The sequence below is a fragment of the Macaca thibetana genome, chromosome 19, assembly GCF_024542745.1.
Source record: "Macaca thibetana thibetana isolate TM-01 chromosome 19, ASM2454274v1, whole genome shotgun sequence".
NCBI lineage: Eukaryota > Metazoa > Chordata > Mammalia > Primates > Cercopithecidae > Macaca > Macaca thibetana.
In genome coordinates, this window is record NC_065596.1 from 31,756,466 (window position 1) to 31,780,747 (window position 24,282).

Genomic DNA, 24,282 nt, shown 5'->3' on the forward strand with positions numbered 1-24,282 from the left:
TTGTTCCTTAGCCAGTGCCTTGACTTCCCGCACGTACTAGGTTGAGAGAGGAATGTTCCTTAGCAACTGATTGGCTTGGAGTCTAGAGGACTGGTGGGGGTCTGGAACCACCTGCCCAAGGAAACCGATTCTCCCAACGGCTGGCTTACCCAGTAGCGACGGTTGCTTCTGACTAGCTCAGGCTCTGGAGACCCGCGCGCTCTCCTATGCGGCTGCGCGTCCCAGCAGCTCCCGCGAGAAGCGTCAGGCCCTGATTGGCTCTGGACAAACTCGCGTGTGCTTGCGGGGCGGGACTTCACGGAGTTGGTATCCCCGTGCAAGGAGGTTGGCGAGGCCTCGGGGAACTTCCAGTTCAGCGAATCCGTTAGCTTTCCTCCACCTTAGTCACTTCCCCGTGAGGCACTCCGTGTTTGTGTACACGGTTATTCCACGTGTCAGTCAGTTCATCGGGCGCATCTGGAGTCATTGAAAACAGTAATAGGAAGTCAGACAAACCCGCTTGATGCAAAAATTCAGGAGGACATTCGGTTTTTAAGGAGACAGTGCTGAGGTAAGACCAGGCTGGAGCTCTTTGGAACCTGAGACTAGGAGGTAAATATGGAAAAAGAAACAATAATTTAGGGGGAGGGAAAAGAGATCGCCTGTGAAGACAACTCATGCATACACCAGGGCCTGGAGAAGGAAATGAGACTGGAAAGAGATCAGAATTTTATTTTTATTTCATTATGTTATTCATCTATTTATTTTGAGACAGTGTCTTGCTCTGTCACTCAGGCTAGAGTGCAGTGGCACAATCTCAGCTCACTGCAGCCTCGACCTCCCAGGCTCAAGCAATCCTCCCACCTCAGCCTCTGGAGTAGCTGCACCCACAATGCCGGGCTGCTTTTTTTTAAATTGTTTTGTAGAGACAGGATGTCGCTATGTTGCCCAGACTGGTCTCAAACTTCTGAGCTCAAGCGATCTTCCCACCTCAGCCTCCCAAAGTGCTGGGATTACAGATGTAAGAGATCAGAGTTTTTGAGTCTGAAGGACCCTTACCTAGTTTGCAGTAACCCTCCCGTTTTACCGAGGAGGAAAAAAAGGGGAAGCAGAAAGGGAACAGAACTTGCCCAGAGCTATCCAACGAGTTACTGGCAAAGCCCCAACTGGAACCAGTCCACAGCTCTTCCCAACCTTTGATTTGAGGTTGTAAATTAAAGCAGGAGGAGGAAGGATTTTGACAGTGGGGAAAAAAAGGAAAAGTGGCTTATGATGGAGAGATAGGATTTGTTATCTGGAAGCCTGAGTAGCATCTTGATGTAAGGAGGGAGTCGTTTTTTAAGAGAAGCGAAATCAGAATGGAAAAGCAGAGGGCTGATTCTTGAATCAAAACATCACTGAGCAGAGAGATGAGTCAAGAGCGGTCACAATTTAAATGCTAAGGGAACCAGGCAGGTGATGTGAATGATAAACACTTGTTTAGCACTTATTTTGTGCTGGGCTGTGTTCTGAGGGTTTTACATACATTAATTCATTTAATCATTTAATCCAACAATTCTGCCAGATGAATCCTGTTAAAATCTACATGTTATAAGTGAGGAAACTAGGGAAACCTGGAGAGGGGAAGTAATTTGCCCACAGTCACACGGCTGGCAAGTGGTGGAGGCCAAATTAAACTCAGGAAGGCTGACTCACACACACTTAACCACTGTGTTATATGCACCTCCCAGGTGAGTGTAGCAGGGAGAGCACGGCCAGGAATGGACTGGAGAACAATTGTTCTGTGTTAAAGGGGAAAGTTAATATCTGCCATGTGTTGTCAGATCTAATTTATTAAAAAGTAGCTGGGAGTTCAGACTTTTATGTGAGGATCCTGATTTTTAAACATTGCAACTAATTAAAGGCTGTATGCAGGTTTCTTAATGCAGGCTAAATAAAACCCCTTGCATTTTAACTACCTCACAAAGCCACTAATTTGCAAACTCTAGACTATCTTTGAAAGGAGGAAGCAATTCCCTAGTGAGGGAAGGGCCTGGCCCAGAAATACCTAGAAAACGGAAGGCAAAGACCAAGCCTTTGGACTGCTGGCCGTCCACTCACTGAAGAATCTAGGACCCTTCCTTTGAACTGGCTTCAATACAAGTTGTACGGGTTTCCTGTTGCTTTCATAAGAATTACCACAACTTTAGCAGCTTTTTTGTTGTTTGTTTTGAGACCAAGTCTCGCTCTGTCACTCAGACTGGAGTGCAGTGGTACAGTCTCAGCTCACTGCAACCTCTGTCTCCTGGGTTCAAGCTGTTCTCATTCCTCAGCCTCCCGAGTGCCACCACGCCTGGCTAATTTTTAAAAAATATTTTTAGTAGAGACAGAGTCTTGCCATGTTGCCCAGACTGGCCTGGAACTCCTGCCTTGTGTGATCCACCTGCCTTGGCCTCCCAAAGTGCTGGGATTACAGGCATGAGCCACTGGGCCCAGCCCAACTTTAGCAGCTTTTGAAGTAACACTCATGTGTGATCTCACAGAAGGTCAAAAGTTCCAGCATAGTGTGGTTCCCCTGGTTTTCTGCTCCAGCTTTTACAAGGCCTGAATCACAGTGTCAGCAGGGGTATGTTGCTTTCTCGAGTCCCTTTGGATGAACCATTTCCAATCACATTCAGAATCAGTTCCACGCTTTGTAGTAGTGAGGTCTGCATTCCCTTGCTCGCTGTCTGCTGGGGTCATTGTCAGCTTCTAGGAGCTGCCCTCATGGGCTCGTGGGTTCGTTCCTTCATCTTCAAAGCAAACAATGGTGAGTCAAATCCTTCTTATGCTTCACATCTCTCTGACCTCCACTTCTGGCTCGTCTGTTCCCTTTCTTCCTCCTGAATCTCTCTGACTTTTCTGCTTTGAAAGTTTCATGTGATTACATTACATTCACTCAGATAGTCCAGGATGATCTCCTCAATTTAAGATCAGCAGATTAGTCACCTTCACTCCATCAGCAAAGTCCCTTCACTGAAGCACGTAGATTAATGTTTAATTGAATAACCAGGGCACAGGAATCTTGGAATGGGAGACATCTTTAGAATTTTGCCTACCACACAAGTCCAGGGGGAAGACATTTGCAACTCACATTGTGCATAACTACATGCTTTTCCCACTGTCTCTCTCGAACCTTGTGAGGTAGACAGGACAGGTTGATTTATCATATTTTATACATGAGGCATGGGACTCAGGAGAAGAGGCTTGAACCATGATGACACAGCAGTTCTGAAGGCAGCCTGGCATACCAGAAAGGACACTGGGTTTGGAGTCCAGGGACCTACATGATGACTTCAGGATGTCAATTTCTTGGCCCTGTGAACCTGACCAGTTCCTATGCTGTTCTGGGCCTCAGTTTCTTTATCTGTGAAGTGATGCATTGAGAACTACATCACAGTGCTGTTGTGAGATTAAGAATAATAAAATATGTGAAGCATGTGAATCTCCAGTGCACAGTACATGGGCCACCATGACTGTTCAGTATTTATTTATTTATTTATTTATATTAAGGTATCTGCAGAGCCACAGTTAGAACTCAGATTTATTTATTTATATCTCTCTCTCTTTCTCTTTCTGTCTCTCTCTCTCTCCCTCCCCTTCCCCCTCCCCCCAGGCTGGAGTGCAGTGGCACGATCTCTGCTTACTGCAGCCACTGCCTCTGGGGTTCAAGTGATTCTCATACCTCAGCCTCCCGAGTAGTTGGGACTACAGGCACATGCCACCACACCTGGCTAGTTTTTGCATTTTAAGTAGAGAAGGGGTTTTGCCATGTTGGCTAGGCTGGTCTCGAACTCCTGGCCTCAAGTGATCTGCCCGCCTTGCCCTCCCAAAGTGCTGGGATTACAGGTGTGAGCCTCCACGCCTGGCCAAAACCCCAAATTTCTTGGTTCCAAATCTTTCATTTGATAAAGATTTATTATGCACCAGCTGTGTTCCAGATTGTGTGTTGGGTACTAGAGACACAAAAGTGACTCAGACTTGACTTTGAAAGGTAGACTCCATTATGTCACACAAAGGTACCTTGGGCATGACACACAAAGGCCACCCAGGAGTGGTACACAAAGGTGATTCCAACATGACACACAAAAGTTATTTGGATATGGCTAATTTTCTCAAGGAACTCACATCCTGGTCAGAATAGATACAGAGTTACTTCCCTGCGTACTGTGAAGTGGCAGAAGCTGACCAAGGAGAGAGAGAGAAACAGAGGGGAGGTAGGGTTAGGTAGTATTTCTAGCAGTCTGCTAATAATCTGTCAAATTTTAGAGTTTATTTTGACAGTAAAGTGAAGCCAGCAGATGGTAACGAACAGGGAACTGACGTGATTGATTTATAATTTAAAAGGATGTCATGTGGATATGGAAATGTGAAGGGGCAATGGTGGAAATATCACTGGAACAATGGAGTCATGGAAATTCTACTGTCCTTCCTCAGCTGCAGAGCCCCCTGCATAGTCCCCTTGTCATCTTCCTCTAAAAGTTTTCTAAGAGTCCCCAAGGAGTCTCCTATCTCTTCACAGACAGGCCCCCTTCATCTGGTTCCTGCAAGCATGGGACCTTTACTTTTTTTGTGGCGGGGACGGAGTCTTGCTCTGTCACCCAGGCTGGAGTGCAGTGGCACAATCTCGGCTCACTGCTGAGTTCAAGCAGTTCTTCCACCTTAGCCCCCCCAGTAGCTGGGACTACAGGCACGTGCCATCACACCTGGCTAAGTTTTGTATTTTTAGTAGAGATGGGGTTTCTCCATGCTGCCCAGGCTGGCCTTAAACTTCTAGGCTCCAGCAATCTGCCCTCCTCGGCCTCCCAAAATGCTGGGATTCTAGGCATAGGCGACCGCGCCTGGCCTAGAAGTTCACTTTTGGCTGGATTCCCTGGTAAGGCATTTTGTCAGTTTTCCAACTAGCACGACAATCAAATGGAGAAGAGATACGGCGGCGGGCTGTGTGGGGTTGTTGCAACAGCTCCACAGGGTCTTCCGAAAACCAGGCTCTCCATGTCGTTGTCAGCGACATCCTCAGATCTCCAGCTTTCATCCTCACCGTTGTCTCATAGTTGCCAGGTGGCTGCACCATCTCCAGCATCACATTCATCTTCCAGGAAGGAAGAAGGGGAAGGTGAGGAGGAGGAAATGGTGGTGCCAGTGTCAGAAAAGAAGAACTCCCAAAACTCCCCAGCAGATAGCCTCTTAAGTTTGGTATTTTAAGTAGACAAGTCTCTCAAAATGCGTGCTCAGTAACAAATCTAGCAGAGTTAAAGGTTTTTATTATTTATTTATTTATTTATTTATTTTTGAGACGGAGTTTCGCTCTCGTTGCCCAGGCTGGAGTGCAGTGGTGCAATCTCGGCTCACTGCAACCTCCGCCTCCCGGGTTCAAGCGATTCTCCTGCCTCAGCCTCCCCAGTAGCTGGGATTACAGACACCTGCCACCATGCCCAGCTATATATATTTATATATATGTGTGTGTGTATATATATATGTGTGTGTGTATATATATATGTGTATATATATATTTGTGTGTGTGTGTGTGTATATATGTGTGTATATATATATTTGTGTGTGTATGTGTGTGTTTTTAGTAGAGACAGGGTTTTACCATGTTGGCCAGGCTGATCTCAAACTCCTGACCTCACGTGATCCACCTGCCTTGGCCTCCCAAGGTGCCGGGATTACAGGCATGAGCCACTGTGCCTGGCCAGGTTTTTTTTTTTCCTGCATTGTTCATGAGAGAGAAGAGTACAGTCCTACAGATTGGTATACAGTTTAGGAAAACAGATGTCAATTACAATGTTATTATTACCAGAGCAAGAAATCATCAGGTAAGACAACCCGTCAGAATTCCATTTTATGTGGGGATCATTTTCATGAGACATGGAATAATTTCTAACATCTTTGGAGTCTCATAAGACCATTTTGTTTAAATTGTTCTTCCAAGGGCAGATTCATATTAGCAAAGACTAGAACAAGTCAGCAACCGTCATGAATATTCATACAAAACTGTATATTGCAGAGGAGAACATAAATGACATTCTTATAAACAGTCTCAGTTTTGCACAACATCAAATCAAATTCCTTGAACCATTTTATAACACAGAACAGTATCTTTTGATTCAGTGCTGCAGGGGCAGGAAACATGTCCTTCAACTCTTTCTGAGAGTCATGTACTTTATTATGAAAACTTATGTTTTTAAAACCAAGTCTTGGAATTTTATTAGCTAGTATTACATGAAAAAAAAAAAAAAAAAAAGGGCGGGGGGTGAGAAACGCTGAGTAGGCTTTTATTCACTGATAATAATTTGATAACATTTTTCTTCTCCTTGACTCATTGGCCAGAACTCAAAAAAAAAAGCAGGGGGGAGGGGGGGAGAAAAGCTGAGTAGGCTTTTATTCACTGATAATAATTTGATAACATGTTTCTTCTCCTTGGCTCGCTGGCCAGAACTCTGCCATGTGGCCACCCCAGATGAGGCAAGGAAACAGAGACATTATTTTTCAAATTGGTGGCTTGGTCACCTGAACAAATTTGAAATAATAAGGAGGAAACAGAGGTTGGATATCAGGTAGGCAACTCTCAGGGTTTACCTGAGACATTGCCCTAGAGGAGATGGATAGCTAGGGCTGCTGAAGAGAGTCGGAGAGAGGAGGCTTCTTTCTGGTTGTGAGATCCAGGAGAGAACTTCCAGGAGGAGGTTACGTTTGACCTGGACTTGGAGAGAGAGAGAGGGTTTGAATGTGGGCAGAGGACAGGGCTGCAGAAGGACGCCATGACACGGGGAGTGGCCTGAGGAAACAGGCAGAGGAAGGATGTGTGGAGCATCTGTGGAAAGGATCCCTATTTCAGCCGGTGCAGTGGCTCCCGCCTGTAATCCTGGCACTTTGGGAGGCCAAGGCGGGCAGATCACCCGAGGTCAGGAGTTCGAGACCAGCCTGGCCACCATGGCGAAACCCCGTCTCTACCAAAAATACAAAAATTAGCTGTGCGTGCTGGCAGGCACCTTTAGTCCCAGCTACTTGGGAGGCTGAGGCGGGAGAATCGCTTGAACCTGGGAGGCAGAGATTGCAGTGAGCTGAGATCGCGCCATTGCACTCCAGCCTGGGTGACAGAGCAAGACTGTCTCAAAAAAGGAAAAAAAAAAAAATATTTTTTTTTTGGTATGGAAAGAATGACAGGGTGCAGGCATGGGGAATATCGAGGTAAGGGAAAAGCGGGGCAAAATCAGGGAGGGCTCGAATGAAAGGCAAGGGAGTTTGGAATGTACTCCGTCTGTCCCTGAAATGTTGTTTATTTCTTGAATATCTCTCTTAAATATATCACCTTCTCTCTGTCCCCCATAGCTACCGTTCCAGCTCAGATTTCATCGTCTTTCTCCTGGACTGTTGTTTCCTCCTCAGTGCAGACCCAGAGGGATCTTTAGAACACCCAAACCCGTTCTCCCATAGTTCAAAACCGTTCCATAATTTCCCTGAGCTCCCCCATTGACATGGGAGGGAGTCCGAGCTCCTCAGCCTGGCATTTGAGACTCTTTGAAGAGGAAGTGGAGTGGGAATGCAGACTGGAGAGAGGAAAGCAAACATGGTGTTGAGGCATCACAAAGAGTTTGGGGACAACCCCTGTTCTTTTGTTTTTGAGGCAGGGTCTCACTGTGTTGTCCAGGCTGGAGTACAGTGTTGTGACCACAGCTCACTAACAGCGTCAACCTCCCAGGCACAAGAGATCCTCCCACCTCAGCTTCCTGAGTAGCTGGAACTACAGGCATGTACCATTACACCCGACTAATTTTTTTTTTAATTTTTTTTTATAGGGAGAGGGTCTCCCTACATTGCCCGGGCTGGTCTCAAACTCCTGGGCTCAAGTAGTCCTCCCACCTCAGCCTCTCAAAATGCTGGGATTACAGGCGTGAGCCACTGTGCCCAGCCCAACCTCTGTTCTTGAAGCTACCCAGCATCAGGTCCCATCAGGCCCCTAATTCACCAGATTAACAGACCTTAGGGGTGGATTGAAAAGACTAGAGCCCCTAGCAAGCCGTGGACTTCTTCCTAGCCGCACCCCATGCCTCTTGCTGCTGCCTCTCTCCTCATCCAATCCAAATCCTGCCCTCCAGGACAGACCAATCTGAGGTCAGAGTTAGCAGCAGGATACATCCTGGTCCTCTCTTGCCCATGAGGTCTCGCTGGGGCTGATGGCACTGCCGCTGCTATGGTTGGGTAAGTAGAAGGAGAGGCAGTGTGGAGGTATCCTGGGGAGGTGAGGGTGGGTAGGGGTGGAAGGCAGACAGGGCTGAAGTCAGATGAAGAGGTGAGAACATAAAAAATTAGGTACTTGGCCAAGCACAGTGGCTCATGCCTCTAATCCCAGCAATTCGGGAGGCCAAGTTGGGCAGATCACCTGAGGTCAGGAGTTGGAGACCAACCTGGCCAACATGGTGAAACCCTGTCTCTACTAAAAGTAGAACAATTAGCCAGGTGTGGTAGTGGACACCTGTAATCCCAGCTACTGGGGAGGCTGAGTTGGGAGAATTGCTTGAACCCAGGAGCGGGTGTTGCAGTGAGCCAAGATCGTGCCACTGCACTTCACCCTGGGTGACAGCAAGACTCTGTCTAAAAAAAAAAAAAATGTAGAATCTTTATTCTACAATATAGACCCTCAAGAAACCCTGATCTTTGAAGACCAGAGTTCAGGTTCAAGCTCTACCACCTTGAGTAGAGCCTCCTTCAGTTTACTCACCTGGACAATGGAGTGTTCCCCGTCTATACAGTGAAAGGAAGTTTATTTGTGGAAACCATTCAACCACAAGAGTCCTAGGTTTCACAGGGCTGTCGGGGAGGGGAGGGGGTTCCAAATGAGCTAATGGATGGCGAGCACAATTATTCACTAACTATTCACTGTGACATGGTCCCCTGTAGTGGAATGTGACTGAAGTCACAATCTGCAGTTATTGCAGAGGGCCACGTGCCTCTGTAGGTATTGTCCTTAATTATCACAATATTGTAGTGTTGGTATTATTGTACCCATTTCCCTGACTGAGAAACTGAGATTCAGAAATGATGCAACATGGCCAAGATCACAAGATACAATTAATACCAACAAGAAGAGCAATAAAAAATCCAGCAGACTAGATTGGGATGATGCAATTTAGGAGTCCCCAAGACGCCTCTGATTCAGTGATCCACAAGAAGGACCCAAAACTCAGCAGAACTGTTTTACTCATGATTGCAGTTGATTATAGCAAAAGAATACAGATGAAAATCAGTACAGGGAAGAGGTGCCTAGGGCAGGATTCAGGAGAGAGCAGGCATGAGCTTTCAGCTGGCCTCTCCCAGTAGTGTTGCACCAACAGAACTTACTTCTTTCAGCAACAATGTGTGGTGACATGCACAGACATGCCAAGAAGAGAAGTGCACCCAAGCCTTGGTGTCCAGGGTTTTTATTGTGGGTCTGGTCACTGACTTAGCTTAGTCTTCAGCCCCTCCAGAGGTCAAGCTGATGCCCCAGGATCCAGGGGTCCCACCATAAATCAGAGTGTTAGCATCAACTGATGAAGTCCAAGGTCTCAGGTAAACAAAGACACTCCTATCAGGCAGGATATCCCAAGGGTTTAGAGATCACCTCGTAGCAGCTGGACAAGTGTCAAGCCTTTCTTAGGTAAGGTGACTCTTTTAATGCACAGATATAATACAGGAGTATGGTAGGTGGGTCTGTTTTTCAACTTGGATCTCTCCTTACAGGGTTACTTTCTCAGGTTTTGATGGAAATCAAGAAGATACCAGTGGAAGAGGGGCTGTGCACGACAATCCCTTGTGCATTTGAATTTCCCAAAGAACTCCCAAGCAATTCCATGATCATGGGCTACTGGCTCAACAAAAACGTCAGCTCCCTTGTAGCTACAAATAAACCCAATGCTACCGTTGGTGATAACACCAAGGACAGATTTTCCATGACTGGGAATCTTGATGAAGAAGACTGTACCCTACTCATCCATGATATTCTCAAAGGGAACAGTGCGACGTATTTATTCTATGCAGATCTAGGAGAACAAAAAAGTGCTTTCCTGGGGGAGAATATCAATCTGTCAGGTGATGTTCAATATCATCCAATAAGTGGTTTGGAAAGAAGGAAATCCAACCGTGGTTCTGGTGATTATGTGGTTTTTACTTGATGGGCACTAGGCTTTACAAAACCTCAGGTGTTTGAGTTTTCCAGTGATGCAATGAGATCGGTATAATAGGTAACTTTACTTTTCCAAATAGAAATGGCAAAAAGAGAAGCGACTCACCCTATGTCATCCAACCAATACAAAATAGAGAGGAAATGATCACAGACTGGGCTGGGAAGGGCCAGAGTCTAGGGGTAGAATTGGGCTGGAAAAGGGAGGCAGAGGAGGAGTTACCACTAGCACATCTAGTCTGGGGCTCAGGTAAGGGGCCAGAATGTAGAATCCTCATTCTACAATGTAGATCATCAGAAAACTCACCCTCAGTCTTTGAAGACCAGAGTTCAGGTTCAAGCTCTACCACCTTGAGTAGTTCTCTTCAGTTTGATCACCTGGACGCTGGGCTGTTCCCCTTCCACACAGAGAAAGGAAATCTATTTGTGGAAAACCATTCAACCCCAACAATCCCAGGTTTCACAAGGCTGTTGGGGAGGTGAGGGGGTTGCAAATGAGCTAATGGGCGGGGAGCACTTTGTAACCTGGAAACGCCGTGCATCAGTGAAGTGTCCATGAGGGTCCCTTTTCCCCCAAGGTTTGGGTCTGCTTCTCTCTTCTCCAGACCTAACCCAAAAGCCAGAGCTCCACATCCCAGAGATTCTTTTGGCTGAGAAACCTGTGACCTTGAACTGTACCCTCAAAGGCACCTGCAAAGAAATCAAAGCCCTCTTTCGCTCCCGGAAGAACCCAGCCGTCTCCAGCAGCTCCTCCTCAGTGCCGCACTTCATCCTGAGGCCTGAGGACCATGGCAACACCCTTGGATGTCACTTGAACTTCTCCCTAGCCAACGTGACCAGAAGTAGCTTGGTCAAGCTCCAAGTGGTCTGTAAGTGCTGGTGGGCACAGGCAGGATCCTGAGAAATAGTGGGCTCAAGAAAAGACCTGAGCCCCAGAGGGAAAGAAATCTTAGGAGCTGTCACATGTTCCCCCTGACCTTTGGGGCTGAAAGGTCAGAGGTAGGAGCTGAACCCAAGTCGGAGGCAGATGTGGAGAGAGGATGAAAGGGGACTGTTTTGAGTCCCAGCCCCACTCTGGATTGCCAGAAAGTCTTTCTGAAGCTCCCTGTGAATAGCGAGTAGAGAGAAGGCTGGGTCTTAGGGGAAGTAGAGAAGCAAAATCAGGACATCTTGATGATCCCCGATTCTTCCTCCGCACAGCACCTCCCAGGTTGTTCAATTCCTCTTGTTCTTTGGAGAAGACAGTTCTGTGCAGCTGTTCCTTCCATGGGATCCCCACACCCTCCGTGCAGTGGTGGATGGGAGGTGTCCCTGTGGATGTGAACAGCATGGATAACATCCCCCGGGTGACTTCTTCCACACGTGTCCCCTGGGCCAATAGCACCATCAACCTCATCGGGGAGCCAGAAATAGTCATGAGACTTCGCTGTGAGGGGAAGAACCAATATGGAATTCACACTTCCAGCTTCTTCCTGATACCAAGTGAGTATCCAGGGACCTAGTGACTGAGCTGGAAAGAACACCTAAGGACCAGATGTGGATGGGCACAGGGCCAGTGGAAAGGGTAGAGAGTTTTAGCTCCGACTTCAAAGCCTTTGGAGAAAAGTCCATCTCACTTCCCTCCAATTCCAGATAAGAAATCAGTTTCCAGTATGTTCGTGAAAGGATTAATCCAGGGCATTGTGTATGGAGCCATTGCATTCTCATTGCTCTTCTTCTGCCTCGTCCTCTTGTTGTGAGTATCAAAGTTCAAATTCATCAGTAGCCTTTCCCAAAGCCTACTACCTTTATTTATGTTCTCCATTTCCTTCCTCATACTTCCTTCCAGTTTATTTTGCTTTGTCTACTTTGTTTGTTTGTTTGTTTGTTTGTTTTTTGAGACAGGGTCTCCCTCTCTCACCCAGGCTGGAGTGCAGTGGAGCAATCACAGCTCACTGTAGCCTCCACTTCCCTGGGCTCATGATCCTCCCACTTCAGCCTCCTCAGTAGCTGGGACTACAGGTGTGTGCCACCACGCCTGGCTAATTTTTGTATTTTTTTGCAGAAACGTGATTTCACCATGTTGCCCAGGCAAGTTTCCAACTCCTGGGCTCAAGTGATCGACCCACCTCAGCCTCCCAAAGTGCTGTTGGGATTACAGGTGTGGCCCACCGCCCCCGGCCTTGTCTACCTTTTAAAAATGGATTCTTACGTCGTTAACTTTCGGTTATTCTTCTTTTTCAGTATTTGTATTTAGGGCCATAAATTTCCCTCTGAGCGTGACTTTAGCTGCATCTCACAAATTTTAATATAAAGATTTCATTATCATTTGGTTACAATATTTCTAATTTCCATTATGATTTTTTGACGCATGAGATTTTTTTGTTTTTGTTTTTTTGTTTGGTTTGGTTTGGTTTTGAGACAAGAGTTTTGCTCTTGTTGCCCAGGCTGGAGTGCAATGGCATGATCTCGGCTCACCACAACCTCCGCCTCCCAGGTTCAAGCGATTCTCCTGCCTCAGTCAACCTAGTAGCTGGGATGACAGGCATGCGCCAGCACGCCCGGCTAATTTTTTTGTATTTTTAGTAGAGACGGGGTTTCTCCATGTTGGTCAGGCTGGTCTCGAACTCCCGACCTCAGGTGATCCGCCTGCCTTGGCCTCCCAAAGTGCTGGGATTACAGGCGTGAGCCGCCGCCCCCAGCCTGACCCTTGAGTTTCTTAGGCACATTACTGCCTTTTAAAATTTTTAGCTTAAACCGAATAAGGTCAGAAAATATACTATGCATGATTTCAATTCTTTATTTTCTTTGTAACACATTTTTTGTTTAGTTTTTATAAATATTCCATGTGAACTTGGAAAGAATGTATATTCTGTGCCTCTTGAATGCAGTATATATTTCTCTGTGTGTGTGTCTGTGTGTGTACACAAACACATACATATACGTATATACCCTTTAAATCAAATTCATTAATCGTGTTGTTTAAATCTTCTCTACTTGTACCGACTTAATTGCCTGCCTGCTCTAATGATAAGAGATAGGTGTTTTTAAATCTCCCACCATGATTGTGGATTTGTTTGTTTCTTCTTGAAATTCTGTCAGTTTTTGCTTTATAAATCTTGAGGCCATGTCATTAGCTTCAAGTCTATTTTAAAATGTGCATACAAGGCCGAGCGTGGTGGCTCATACCAGCCCTTTGGGAGGCCAAGGCAGGTGGATCACTTGAGGTCAGGAGTTTGAGACCAGCCTGGCCAACCAGGTGAAACCCCATCTGTACTAAAAATAAAAAATTAACCGGGCATGGTGGCGTGTGCCTATAATCCCAGCTATTTGGGAGACAGGAGAATGGCTTGAACCCAAGAAGCGGAGGCTGCAGTGAGCCGAGATCATGCTCCTGCACTCCAGCCTGGGTAACAGACTGACAGGCTCTGTCTTAAAAAAAAAAAAAAAAAAAAAAAAAAAAAAAAAGTTCATACAAGTATCTTCCTTATATCAGAAACCATTTTTCTTCTTCACCTTTGTATTAAAGCCTATCCTGTCAGATATTAGTATAGCTCCACCAGCTCCTTCTTTCACATCTACTCTCAATCTGTGATCTTAAAGTTTAGATATGTGTTTCGTAATCAGCATATGATTTTGACTTTTTTTAGTCTGGTAATTTTAAAATCGGATTTAAATTACTTTACTTGATGTAATTACCAGTGCATTTAAACACTGATGGCATTTCAATATACCATCCCGGCTTGTTCCATATGTTTATTTTTTCCCTTTACTTGTCTTCATTTGGATTGGCTGGGTATTTTTATCAATCCATTCTTTTCTTTCTACTAGTTGAAAATTATGCGATTATACGTTTTTTAAATATTATTTTACTGGTTACCCAGAAATCACAACATCTGTACTTCAGTTATCAAAGTATATATTTGAGAATTTCAAAGTATAAAACCTTTACCCTCCTCCAGATAATATAAAGACCTTAGAACAGTTGAACTCTAGCTCTCCTCCTCACAACTTACATGCTATTTTCATAACATTCTTTGTGGCATTTTATCAATCCCAATATACGTGTTATTTCACATTCGAACATCTCCGAAGTAGAGGTATGTCTTCAATTGATGGTGATTTACAGTTGCTGTTAGTCCCAGGTGGCAGTCCTGATAAAGTTGTCATTGCCTGCAGGTGCATGAACTCTGTCATTGCTGTTCATATTATCGCTTTAATTGAATTATTTGTTCATTGATACATGTTTAATTTATTGCCTTTTCAAACATTTGCAAAAGTGTTACATTATTAGCTGGTACAGAGACAAAGTTATTGTGTATACAGAAGGGCACAGAAGTAAAAGAGGAAGCATACCTTTCATTCTTGGGACACCTGTAACATTTGTTTGGGAAATGACCATATTCGGTATTTTTTTGTAGAGCAACAATCTGGTGCTTTATAGAACCTAGGAAAGAAAGATACCCACATGTGGATGAAGCCATGTTACTTTTTGTTGTAAGATAAAAAGCAAAAGGGTAATTTACCATAAACTGTCAGTGCAAATGAAATAAGAAGAAATTGCTTAATCCTTTAGAAGACATTTTTAAAATTTAAATTAACATGACATGGGATGATTCATGTGCTGTTCAGGACGATATTAGTTCTTAATAGTTTAACTGGCAACATTTTTTTCCCCTTAGGTGATATATAAATTATGCATCTTAGTATTAGTGGCATTTTATTATTAATGAAATACCAATTCTATATTTTTGAGCCCCCAAAGATATCATCGTGATGTTTGGTTTTATTTTGTACATTCACTGCTCATTTTGATTTACATACATATTTACCATAGTCTCTATTCTTTATTCCTTACACTCTGTTAGTATTCTTAGATCTTCCATCCAGAATCTTTTTTCCTGAAATATATTCTAGAAACCCCTTTAGAATTGGTTTTCTGGTAGCAAACATCCTTGGTTTCCTCTCTCACTTTCTCTCTCTTTCTCTCTCGTTCTCTCTCCCTTCATAGTCGAAAAATATTTTGGCCAGACATGGTGGCTCATGTCTGTAATCCCAGCACTTTGGGAGGCCAAGGTGGGCAGATCACTTGAGGCCAGAAGTTTTAGACCAGCCAGGCCAACACGGTGAAACCCTGTCTACTGAAAATACAAAAAACCAAAAATAGCCAGTTTTGGTAGTGTCCACCTGTAATCCCAGCTACTCAAGAGGCTGAGGCAGGAAAGTCACCTGAACCCAGGAGGCGGAGGCTGCAGTGAGCTGAGATTGTGCCACTGCACTCCAGCCTGGGCCACAGAGTGAGACTTTGTCTCAAAAAAAAAAAAAAAAAAAAAAAAAGGTAGATTTGCCAAGTTTGGAATGCTGTATTGGCAGGCATTTTCTTTCGGCATCTTGAACTATTCCGCGTTCCACTATATCTTGCTTCTATTATCACAGAAGAAAAGTCAGCTGTGACTCTCATCTGCTGCTCCTTTGAAAATGATCTCTCCTTCTCTGTCTCGGCCTTTAAGACCTCTTTGTCGCTGACATTTCTGGTTTGGCCTCACACTTTACACTTTCCTAACAGCAACTTGCCTATTTGTCTCTGACACATGCGTTTCTTGTCCTGCAGCTTTGCTGACAGTTTGGCTTCTGCCCAGTACTCCCTCTCCTCTGCATTTCATCTCCTACCCCTGCTCCCCTCTCACACCTGGCTGACATTTATTCATCATTTACAACTCAGCCTACAGTCCTTCGATCACATGGTCTGGAAAACTTCCCCGGGCCTCTCTCCAGGGCCAGGTGTCTCTTCAGGACTCCTGTACGTCTCCTGGACTTTTGGGTATTAGCACTAATACTTCTACTTTGATGTGACTGAGTGTGGATATCATCTTTTTAGGTTTGTCATTATTGATATTTATTTGGCCTCTTCAATCTATGCTTTGGTGTCTTTCATCAGTTCTGGGAAGATTCTTAACCACTGTTTATATTGTCTCTGCTCTTTGTTTTCATTATAGGGCTTTCATCTAATGTTTGTCAAACTTTTTTATCTGTTTCCCCTCTTACCCTGTGTCCTGTATTTTCCAGAGAGAGGGAGTCAAGTAAACAAGTACTAGGTTAGAGGTCTGTATGAGGGAGATGCTAAGAGAACCCTACTCTTTCACTGTCTTCATCCTTGGAGCAGAGGTACGGGATCAGAAATCCTTTAGCTTGCCTCTAATCAACCCCCTTCGACTTCACACTCTGTCAGTATGCCAGGTGTTTCCCTCTTTCCCCCAATCTCTTATCTCATCCCATCACATTCAGCAATAGGGTTTACCTACTTCCGAGGAAAAAAATCAACTCCCCGACACATACGACATCATTACCACTGACGGTGAGTGATGTACTCCCTGCCTTTTTCAGGTAAAGAGGCTTCCTTCCTCCTGTCCAAGGTAAACCTCACCTCCTCTGCTTGGGAATCCTTCTCCTCCACTGCCTTAGGAGCTGGACTCCATCAATCATCCCTTCTGGCTCCTAAATTTTCAATCATTCTTTCTTTGCCGGCACAAATCTCTCCCGCCTCAGCCCCACAGGCTTCCTCTATGTACTATCCAATATTCTTTTGGAAAAATACCTTACACCACTTCCTGATTCTCATCACACTCTTCCACTTGCTCCCCAGCACCAGGCCACTGAAACGACATTGTCTAAAGCAACCAGTGACCCTTATTCTCAACGTTATTCTCAAAATCCAGTGGCAGGTGTTCTTTCTCTTGTTCACCTTTAGGCAGCATTTAGGATTGGGGTTGGTGGGGTGAGGTCCTCACACCCAGTGGCTTATTTTCATAACAAGGGAAGCATGGCAAGGCCATCTGCTGAAAATGACACGGGTGGGAGCATGGGGGATCCGTGGGGGATTGAGAAGAGGCATGATGTGTTAGGGTGGTTGGAATAGCCACTGGGGAGAATGAGCAGGATCTGTATAAGGACAAGGAGAGCAACCACTGAGCAGTAGCAAAGGCCCAGTGGTTGCTGGAGATTAGTAATCATTAATGGTGCCAAGCATCATTGCTATGTGACATCTCCTCCCAGCAGTGGTCATTGGAAGACATCTTAGTCCATTCAGGCTGCTATAACAGAATACATAGACTGGGTGGCTTATAAACAAAAGAAATTTACTTCTCACAGTTCTGAAGGCTGGGAAGTTCAGGATCAAGGCACCAGAAGATTCGGTGTCTGGTGAGGGCCTGCTTCCTGGTTCACAGACGGCACCTTCTGGTTGTGTCCTCACATGGTGTACAGGGAAAGGGAGTTATCTGGGATCCCTTTAAAAGGGCACTATAATCCCATTCATGAGGGCCACACACTCCTGACCTAATCACTCCCCAAAGGCCCCAGCTCCAAATACCAAAACACTGGAGATGTTGTTTCAACAGAAGAATTTTGGAGGAACACAAACATTCAGACTATAGCAGAAAAAAAGGAGTAGATGATGGCATTGGGCTAGGTTTGAGTATTCATGGACAACATGCTAGGAAGGGTGATGGAGTGGGGAGGTGGGAGATGGGGAAGCGAGGAGGCTGGAAGGTGAGAGCACTTTAACTGAGGAGCCATTGTACCTAGTGGGGTGGGGAGGGAAGGAATGGAAGAGAAACTGAGAGAGTCTCCATAGACTGTAGAAAATAGTGTCTTGGGATTGAAGCTTCCACCTGTGATATCATATAATGGGAACAGTTGGAAGGGGAGCACAAAAATACTGGATGGATAGAAGAACTAGGCAGATGATGAAGTATTGGAATTTGCATTTTCATAAGTGGAAAAGTTTTTGGGAGATAATGAACCCTTGGTAGTTAAAGGAAACAGTTGCCTTCATCAGGTCTCTTCCAGTTGTGAGTTATAAGGGCTGAACTCAACCAGCTCAAAGAGAAAGGTAACAGTTCTGATCATCTGTTGCTATGTGTCTACCCCTGTCTTAGTCTATCTGGGCGGCTACCACAAAATGCCATAGATTGGGCGTTTTGTGCACAATAGAGATTTATTTCTCACAGTTCTGGAAGCTAGGAAGTCCAAGGCCTGGGCACCAGCAGGTTCAGTGTCTGGTGAGGGCTCTCTTCCTTATACATGACATCTTCTCACAGTGTCCCCACTTGGTGGAAGGGACTAGGGGGTCTCGCTGAGGTCTCTTTTATGAAGGCTCTTGTCTCATTCAGGAGGGTTCCATCCTCATGAACTAGTCACCTCCCAAAGGCCCCACTTCCAAATACAGTCACCTTGAGGGTTAGGATTTCAACATGTGAATTTGAGCCGAGGATATAAACATTCAGACCATAGCAATCCCCCAAAATACAGTGGCTTCAAACAATAATCATTTTAGTATTTTTCATGATTTCCTAGATTAGGAATTTGGGCAGGGCCCAGCTGGATGCTCCCTGTGGTGTCACTTGAGGTCACTTGAATTGGGCTAGCACGGAGAGTCCAAAATGCTTTCATTCACAAACCAGGCATTTGGTGACGACCAAAAAGACGAGAGTCAAGCATAAAAATCCTCTGGGAATACAGAGGCCTGGCCTAGGGGGTTGCCAGTGACAGAAATGAGGAGAGGAAGGGAATGTTCTGGCCCAATAGCCAGAGGCTCAAAGTAGCAGAAGGAGACTCTTTCTTCAGAGGATGAGGGTTCTAAAACAGAAGAACACAGATGTGGGCTCCAGGCCTCCTGGAGAATCAGGCCAGAGGCAGGGTCGCTCTCAATGGGGAGAAGGCTTCGGAGGTGGTGTCCTGGGGAAGGAGAAGGAAGGGATCTGGGAAGAGTGGGGTGCAGGAGGTAGGAAGGGCCAAACACAGCAGAAGATGGGTGGAGAGTCCAGGACAGGAGAGTGTGGTGGTGGTGCCCCAGCCAGAGGGTGAAGCAGAAGGCATGGGGGCAGTAGATTGGGCCACAGGTGTGGAGGTGTCCCCTGCAGGCGGGCTGGTGGCTCTGGAGCTGAGCTGTGCCAAGTTCCCTCAGGAGGCAGACATTGGGGGCCTTGGGAGGGCAGGAAGAGAGTCACAGTGTGTCCAAGCAAATCCAGTACAAGCATAGGAGCGGGTTGTGAATGGGAGGAAAACCTACAATAAAACAAAATGGCGGCCGGACATGGTGGCTCACGCCTGTAATCCCAACACTTTGGGAGTCCGAGGCGGGCAAATCGTGAGGTCAAGAGTTTGAGACCATCTTGGCCAACATGGTGAAACCCCGTCTCTACTAAAAATACAAAAATTAGCCAGGCGTGGTGGCATGTGCCTGTAATCCCAGCTACTTAGTAGCCTGAGACAGGAGAATCGCTTGAACCCAGGAGGTGGAGGTTGAAGTGAACCAAGATTGTGCCACTGCACTCCAGCCTGGGCAACAGAGCAAGACTCTATCTAAAAAAAAAAAAAAAAGAAAGAAAAATGAGGCTGAATGCATTCACTCATGCCTGTATTCCTAGCACTTTGGGAGCCCAAGGCAGGAGGATCGCTTGAGCCCAGGAGTTTGAGACCAGCCTGGGAAACATAATGAGACCCCATCTCTACAAAAAAAATACAAAAATTAGCTGAGCATGGTGGCGCACGCATATAGTCCCAGCTGCTCAGGAGGCTGAGGTGGGAAGATGGCTTGAGCCCAGGAGGTAGAGGCTGCAAAGAGCTGTGATCACACCACTGCACTTCAGCCTGGATGACACAGTAGGACCTTGTCTCTCAAAAAAAGAAAAGAAACAATAAGTTGCAATAATAATCTTGAATTCAAACCATCTCACAAGGCTGCTTCAATATTTTGCTATTTTCCTGCATGTCTGGATTGGTATGCTTTGGCCTCATTCATAATTTTTTAGAGTATGCAAAACATGCAAATGGCCTTTATCACAGTGCACATGCTGCACACGAATGCAACGGAGATGTGTGATGCAAAGCCTTTCTCCACACATTAACTCAACAGAAATTTACTGAGCAGATTCTACATGCCAGGTCATACTGTTATAGGAAAGGGGTCCGGATCCAGACCCTAAGAGAGAGTTCTTGGATCTCACACAAGAAAAAATTCAGGGCGAGTCTGTAAAGTGAAAGCAAGTTTATTAGGAAAGTAAAGGAATAAAAGAATGACTACTCCATAGACAGAGCAACCCCGAGGCCTGCCGGTTGCCCGTTTTCATGGTTATTTCTTGATGACATGCTAACCAAGGGGTGGATTATTCATGCCTCCCCTTTTTAGACCATATACGGTAACTTCCTGTTGTTGCCATGACATCTGTAACCTGCCATGGCGCTGGTGGGAGTGTAGCAGTGAGGATGACCGGAAGTCACTCTCGTCACCATCTTGGTTTGGGTGGGTTTTGGCTGACTTCTTTACTGCAACCTGTTTTATTAGCAAGGTCTTTATGACCTCTATTTTGTGCTGACCTCCTGTCTCATCCTGTGACTTAGAATGCCTTCACTGTCTGGGAATGCAGCCGAGTAGGTCTCAGCCTTATTTTACCCAGCTGCGATTCAAGATGGAGTTGCTCTGGTTCACATACCTCTGACAATATCGTAGAGCAAACCAGGCCTCAGGGAGGTGGACACCGAAGGAGGACATATACAGATGTGTAGGGATAAATGTTGGGAAGTGCCTGGAGGAAAACGGGGAGCTGGGAGAGAGTTTGGCAAGGGGAGGGGATGCGAAGCAGCCGTTAGGTACTTGCTCTGAGACCTAAAGGAGTATGCTCAGACCGAGGGAGCCGCAGTTCTAGGCTGAGATTGCAGAGGTTTAGGAGTCCAAGAGTCCAGCAGGGCCGGATGAGCTGAGAGCTTAGGGAGAGCTTGAGAGAGGCCAACCTGTGGGCAGAGCCTCAAGGGCTCTGGTGAGAAATTTGGGCTTCATCTTCCTTGTGGAGGGCTGTTTCCTCTCATGCGTGGTCATCCTGGAAGGTGAACTGCTCTTCAGTGGGTACTTTACCTGCGAAAATCGTATGTGGACAATGTGGTGGGTGAGTCCCTCCAAAATGAGTTTTGTGTGAGTTGCCCAACAGCGTAACAAACTGGGCGCTATTTGTGTTCATTGCTCACTTTGTTGCTCTCTGATGCAAATCTCTGTAAATGGAGGCCTCAGCTTCTAAGAGAAATAAAAAAAAAGGTTTTTTGCAACCCAAAGCCCAGGCTGAAATAGACATGCTTCCTTGTCATTGCCTTGACCAATGACTAGATTTTTTTTTTTAGTGCCCTGTTGATGTGGGGGTGTCATATCCAGGTCCCTACTTAGTATGGACCCAAGGCCTTGTTGTCTGCTGTCACCGGACCATTTAAACCAAGTCCCTTGGTTATTATAACAGCGAGCCCCCCTACCCCGCGACCCAGCGGTGTGCAGCCAACCCTCAGTTGATGCGTGGCCTCTGATCTTCCCTCCCGAAGTCCTTACAACCTCAGCCCCATCGGTATTTTCGGATGTTTTTGTAGAGCAAGTGTTTTCAGACAGGAAATGGACGTTTGAATCTTATTGTCTGAATGCAGAAAGAAACAATGGAAGGATCTCCATCTGGGGAGGAACAGATCTGGTCTTTAAAGTTCGCTCAGGCTGCTCTGCAGGGGACGTGGGGCAGAAAGACAGAGCCGCCAGCCAGGGACCAGCAGGCGTCCCCTGAAGCTGCCAGAGCAAGAAAGGAAGGGGACCAGTTATATAATCCATGGGACATCCACACAACAGAACAACACAGCTGTCAGAAAGACCAAGGCGGTGTGCCGGGCACGGACATGCAGACATGAGCCAGAAATATTAGAAGGAGGAAGAAAGGTGCAAAAAAAAGACCTGTCCAAAACTAAAAAGTGTATATGGAGACATCACAGGGCAGCAAGAGAAGCAGGAATGGACCAGACATGAAGGGCCACCAGGCTGAAGGGCTGGGCTGTGTCCTGGGGGAACTGGGGAGCCATGGGAGGTCTGTGAGCAGGAGAGGAGCTGGGCAGCTCTGGGGGACAGAGTGAATTTCAGGAGGCCCAGAAAGAGGCTTGGGAGAGGGTCCACACCAAGAGAATAGAGGTTCTTATCCCCACTTGATGGGGTGGGGTGGGGCTGCGCTGGTGACAGAACCGGCAATCGGAGGAAGCTGGTGTTCTGGGCCCAGCCCAGGGTTTCTTCTGGGAACTGGACGGGGCAGGGACTGAGCACAGCATTCACCACGGGGCTTCCTGCCTTAGAATGAAGATGCTTAACTGGTGGGAGGAACATCAGAGTCCCAAGACCAAAGAAGGCCTGACCCTTAAGAAACCAGAGCTGCTGGAGGAACCAGAAGTACCCAGCGTGCCTGAAGCTGACATCCCACCAGACCGGGCTGGAGGTAAGTCCCTGGGACAGTCACAGGCAGGTCGTCAAACAACAGGGCCGCAGGCCAGGGTCCCCAAACCCATCACCTGGCAGAACCACCGGGAGGCACTTGTTCAGGACAGAGAGTCCCAGGCCGCCTCAACCCCCCACACCACATGCTACATTTGCCAAAACAAAGTGCCACAGACTGGCTGGCTTGAACAGCAGATATTGATTTTCTCCCCCTCTGGAGGCTGGAACTCCCAGGTCAAGGTGCCAACAGCCAAGCTTCCTTCTGAGGCCTCTCTCCTTGGCCCGCAGATGCTGTCTTCTCCCTGTGTCCCCACAGGGTCATCCCTCTGTGTGTGCCTGGGTCCTAATTTCCTTCCCTTGTAAGGACACCAGTCATTGAACTCAGGCCCACCATGTGACGTCATTTAACCTTAATCACCTGTGTGAAGACCCTGTCTCCAATACAGTCACATTCTGAGCCCCTGGGGGTTAGGATGTCAACATATGAATGATGGGGGGTGGGGTGGATTCACACTTTAAGCCACAACAGAGGCTTAAAGAGGCTGCTTGGATTCCCCGGTGTTGGGTACTCAGAGAGGGGACTGGGCTTGCCGGAGGCAGCGCAGCAGCCGAGTCTGGTTCTCCCGAAGTCTAGGGATCTGGAGAGACAGAAGAGTGTAGACTCCGAGACGGATCACGGCACTCGGCCCGGGATGTGGAAACCTGGCCCAGGCAGAGCTGCACAGACCTGCCGATGCCAGCAGTGACTCCGTCCCAGACTCCAGACCCGGAGGCCGACGCCCGGTTCTCACCCATTTCCTCCCATTTCCTCGGGGAACATGCCCTGGGGCCTCCCCAGCGCCAGCCCTCGTGTTAGCCAATGTAGGGAACATGCCTAACACCTGACACCTGCCCGAGGGACACGCCACCCCAGCAGCCAGGCTGACAGGAGCAGAAACAAAACACACAGGGACACGCCAGGCATCAGCACCAGGAAACAGGCTGCTGCCGCCCACAGGGGCCGTTGTGAGCCCAGAGTGGATCCAACCCAGCCTCAGCCTTCTTCAGAGAGAGAAACTGAAGCATGCTCAGCACCATGGGAAGGTGGCTTGAAACCCTAAGGAACCCCCAAAAACACATCCACAGGGGCACTGGGAACCATGAGGCCCCAGCCTCGGCACATCTGCATGCAGACAGAGAAACTGAGGCTCACCGTGCCTCGGGCCACACCGCAACGCTGCGCGCTGCTCAGGACTCCTGAACCCGGGACCCTTGCCCCCCACTGCAGCAGCTGACCCTGTCCTGGACATTTTCTCCTGACTTTATGAGACTCTAGTGCAGAGGTTGCAAACTCAAATGCTCACAGCCACCAGGCAGGGAACAAGCGGGGCACAGTTGGCCTAATGGGGGCCTCATCTGCCTTGAAAGCAACTGCCCCTCCTGAAGGCGGCGGCTCGCCACGGCGGAACCGCGGCGGCTCACAGTGGCGGAACTCTCTCCAACTCCTCCCTACCCGCTCCCCACAGGTCAGGAACACGGGGTGACTACAGCTAGCTCTTCATGTTTGTTTGTTTGTTTTTTGAGGAGAATCCAGAGATCTCGATTTCAGTGTGAAATGTCTTGATTCCAGCACCTCAGCAATTGAGAACATGTTTTTAAAAGGCAGCGCCGCCGTGGGTCAAAGAAAAGCCCCGATGAGGCCTCCCATTTGCAAACTCGGATCAGAGGCAGAGATGTGGAGGGGACTCCGCTCCCTGAACACACTTCCTGCCCACAGCAGGCGAGGCTATTCAGAACGCAGACGCTTTGCCCAGGGCAACCAGAATCCCCAGGTTCTGGGGGGAAGCTTGGGTGTGGAAGAGTAAGGAGGGGTTTC

At 47.1% G+C, this 24,282-nt stretch overlaps 1 protein-coding gene across 3 annotated transcripts; it reads left to right on the plus strand.

Moving 5' to 3' along the window:
- Positions 1–294: 294 nt before the first annotated feature.
- On the plus strand, positions 295–23,834 carry LOC126943159 (sialic acid-binding Ig-like lectin 10). 3 transcript variants are annotated; one of them, XM_050771611.1, is made up of 8 exons: positions 295–591; positions 8,100–8,202; positions 9,724–10,131; positions 10,768–11,031; positions 11,363–11,644; positions 11,795–11,897; positions 22,289–22,428; positions 23,057–23,834. In XM_050771611.1, exons 2-8 carry the CDS (start codon positions 8,178–8,180, stop codon positions 23,059–23,061), a joined length of 1,227 nt encoding a protein of 408 aa, XP_050627568.1. In that variant the 5' UTR covers positions 295–591; positions 8,100–8,177; the 3' UTR covers positions 23,062–23,834. The 3 variants fall into 3 exon arrangements, with proteins under 3 accessions (XP_050627568.1, XP_050627567.1, XP_050627569.1); XM_050771610.1 differs by having other exon boundaries at positions 23,062–23,834; XM_050771612.1 differs by lacking the exon at positions 8,100–8,202 and having other exon boundaries at positions 23,062–23,834.
- The last annotated feature ends 448 nt before the right edge of the window (positions 23,835–24,282 follow it).

Excerpts from the sequence above, each read along its gene's own strand:
- LOC126943159 (XM_050771610.1), top strand. The coding sequence starts at position 8,178 with ATGGCACTGCCGCTGCTATGGTTGG. Across the intron at positions 10,132-10,767 it reads GAAATCCAACCGTGGTTCTG|ACCTAACCCAAAAGCCAGAG; the intron begins GTGATTATGTGG and ends TCTCTTCTCCAG. Across the intron at positions 11,645-11,794 it reads CAGCTTCTTCCTGATACCAA|ATAAGAAATCAGTTTCCAGT; the intron begins GTGAGTATCCAG and ends CTCCAATTCCAG.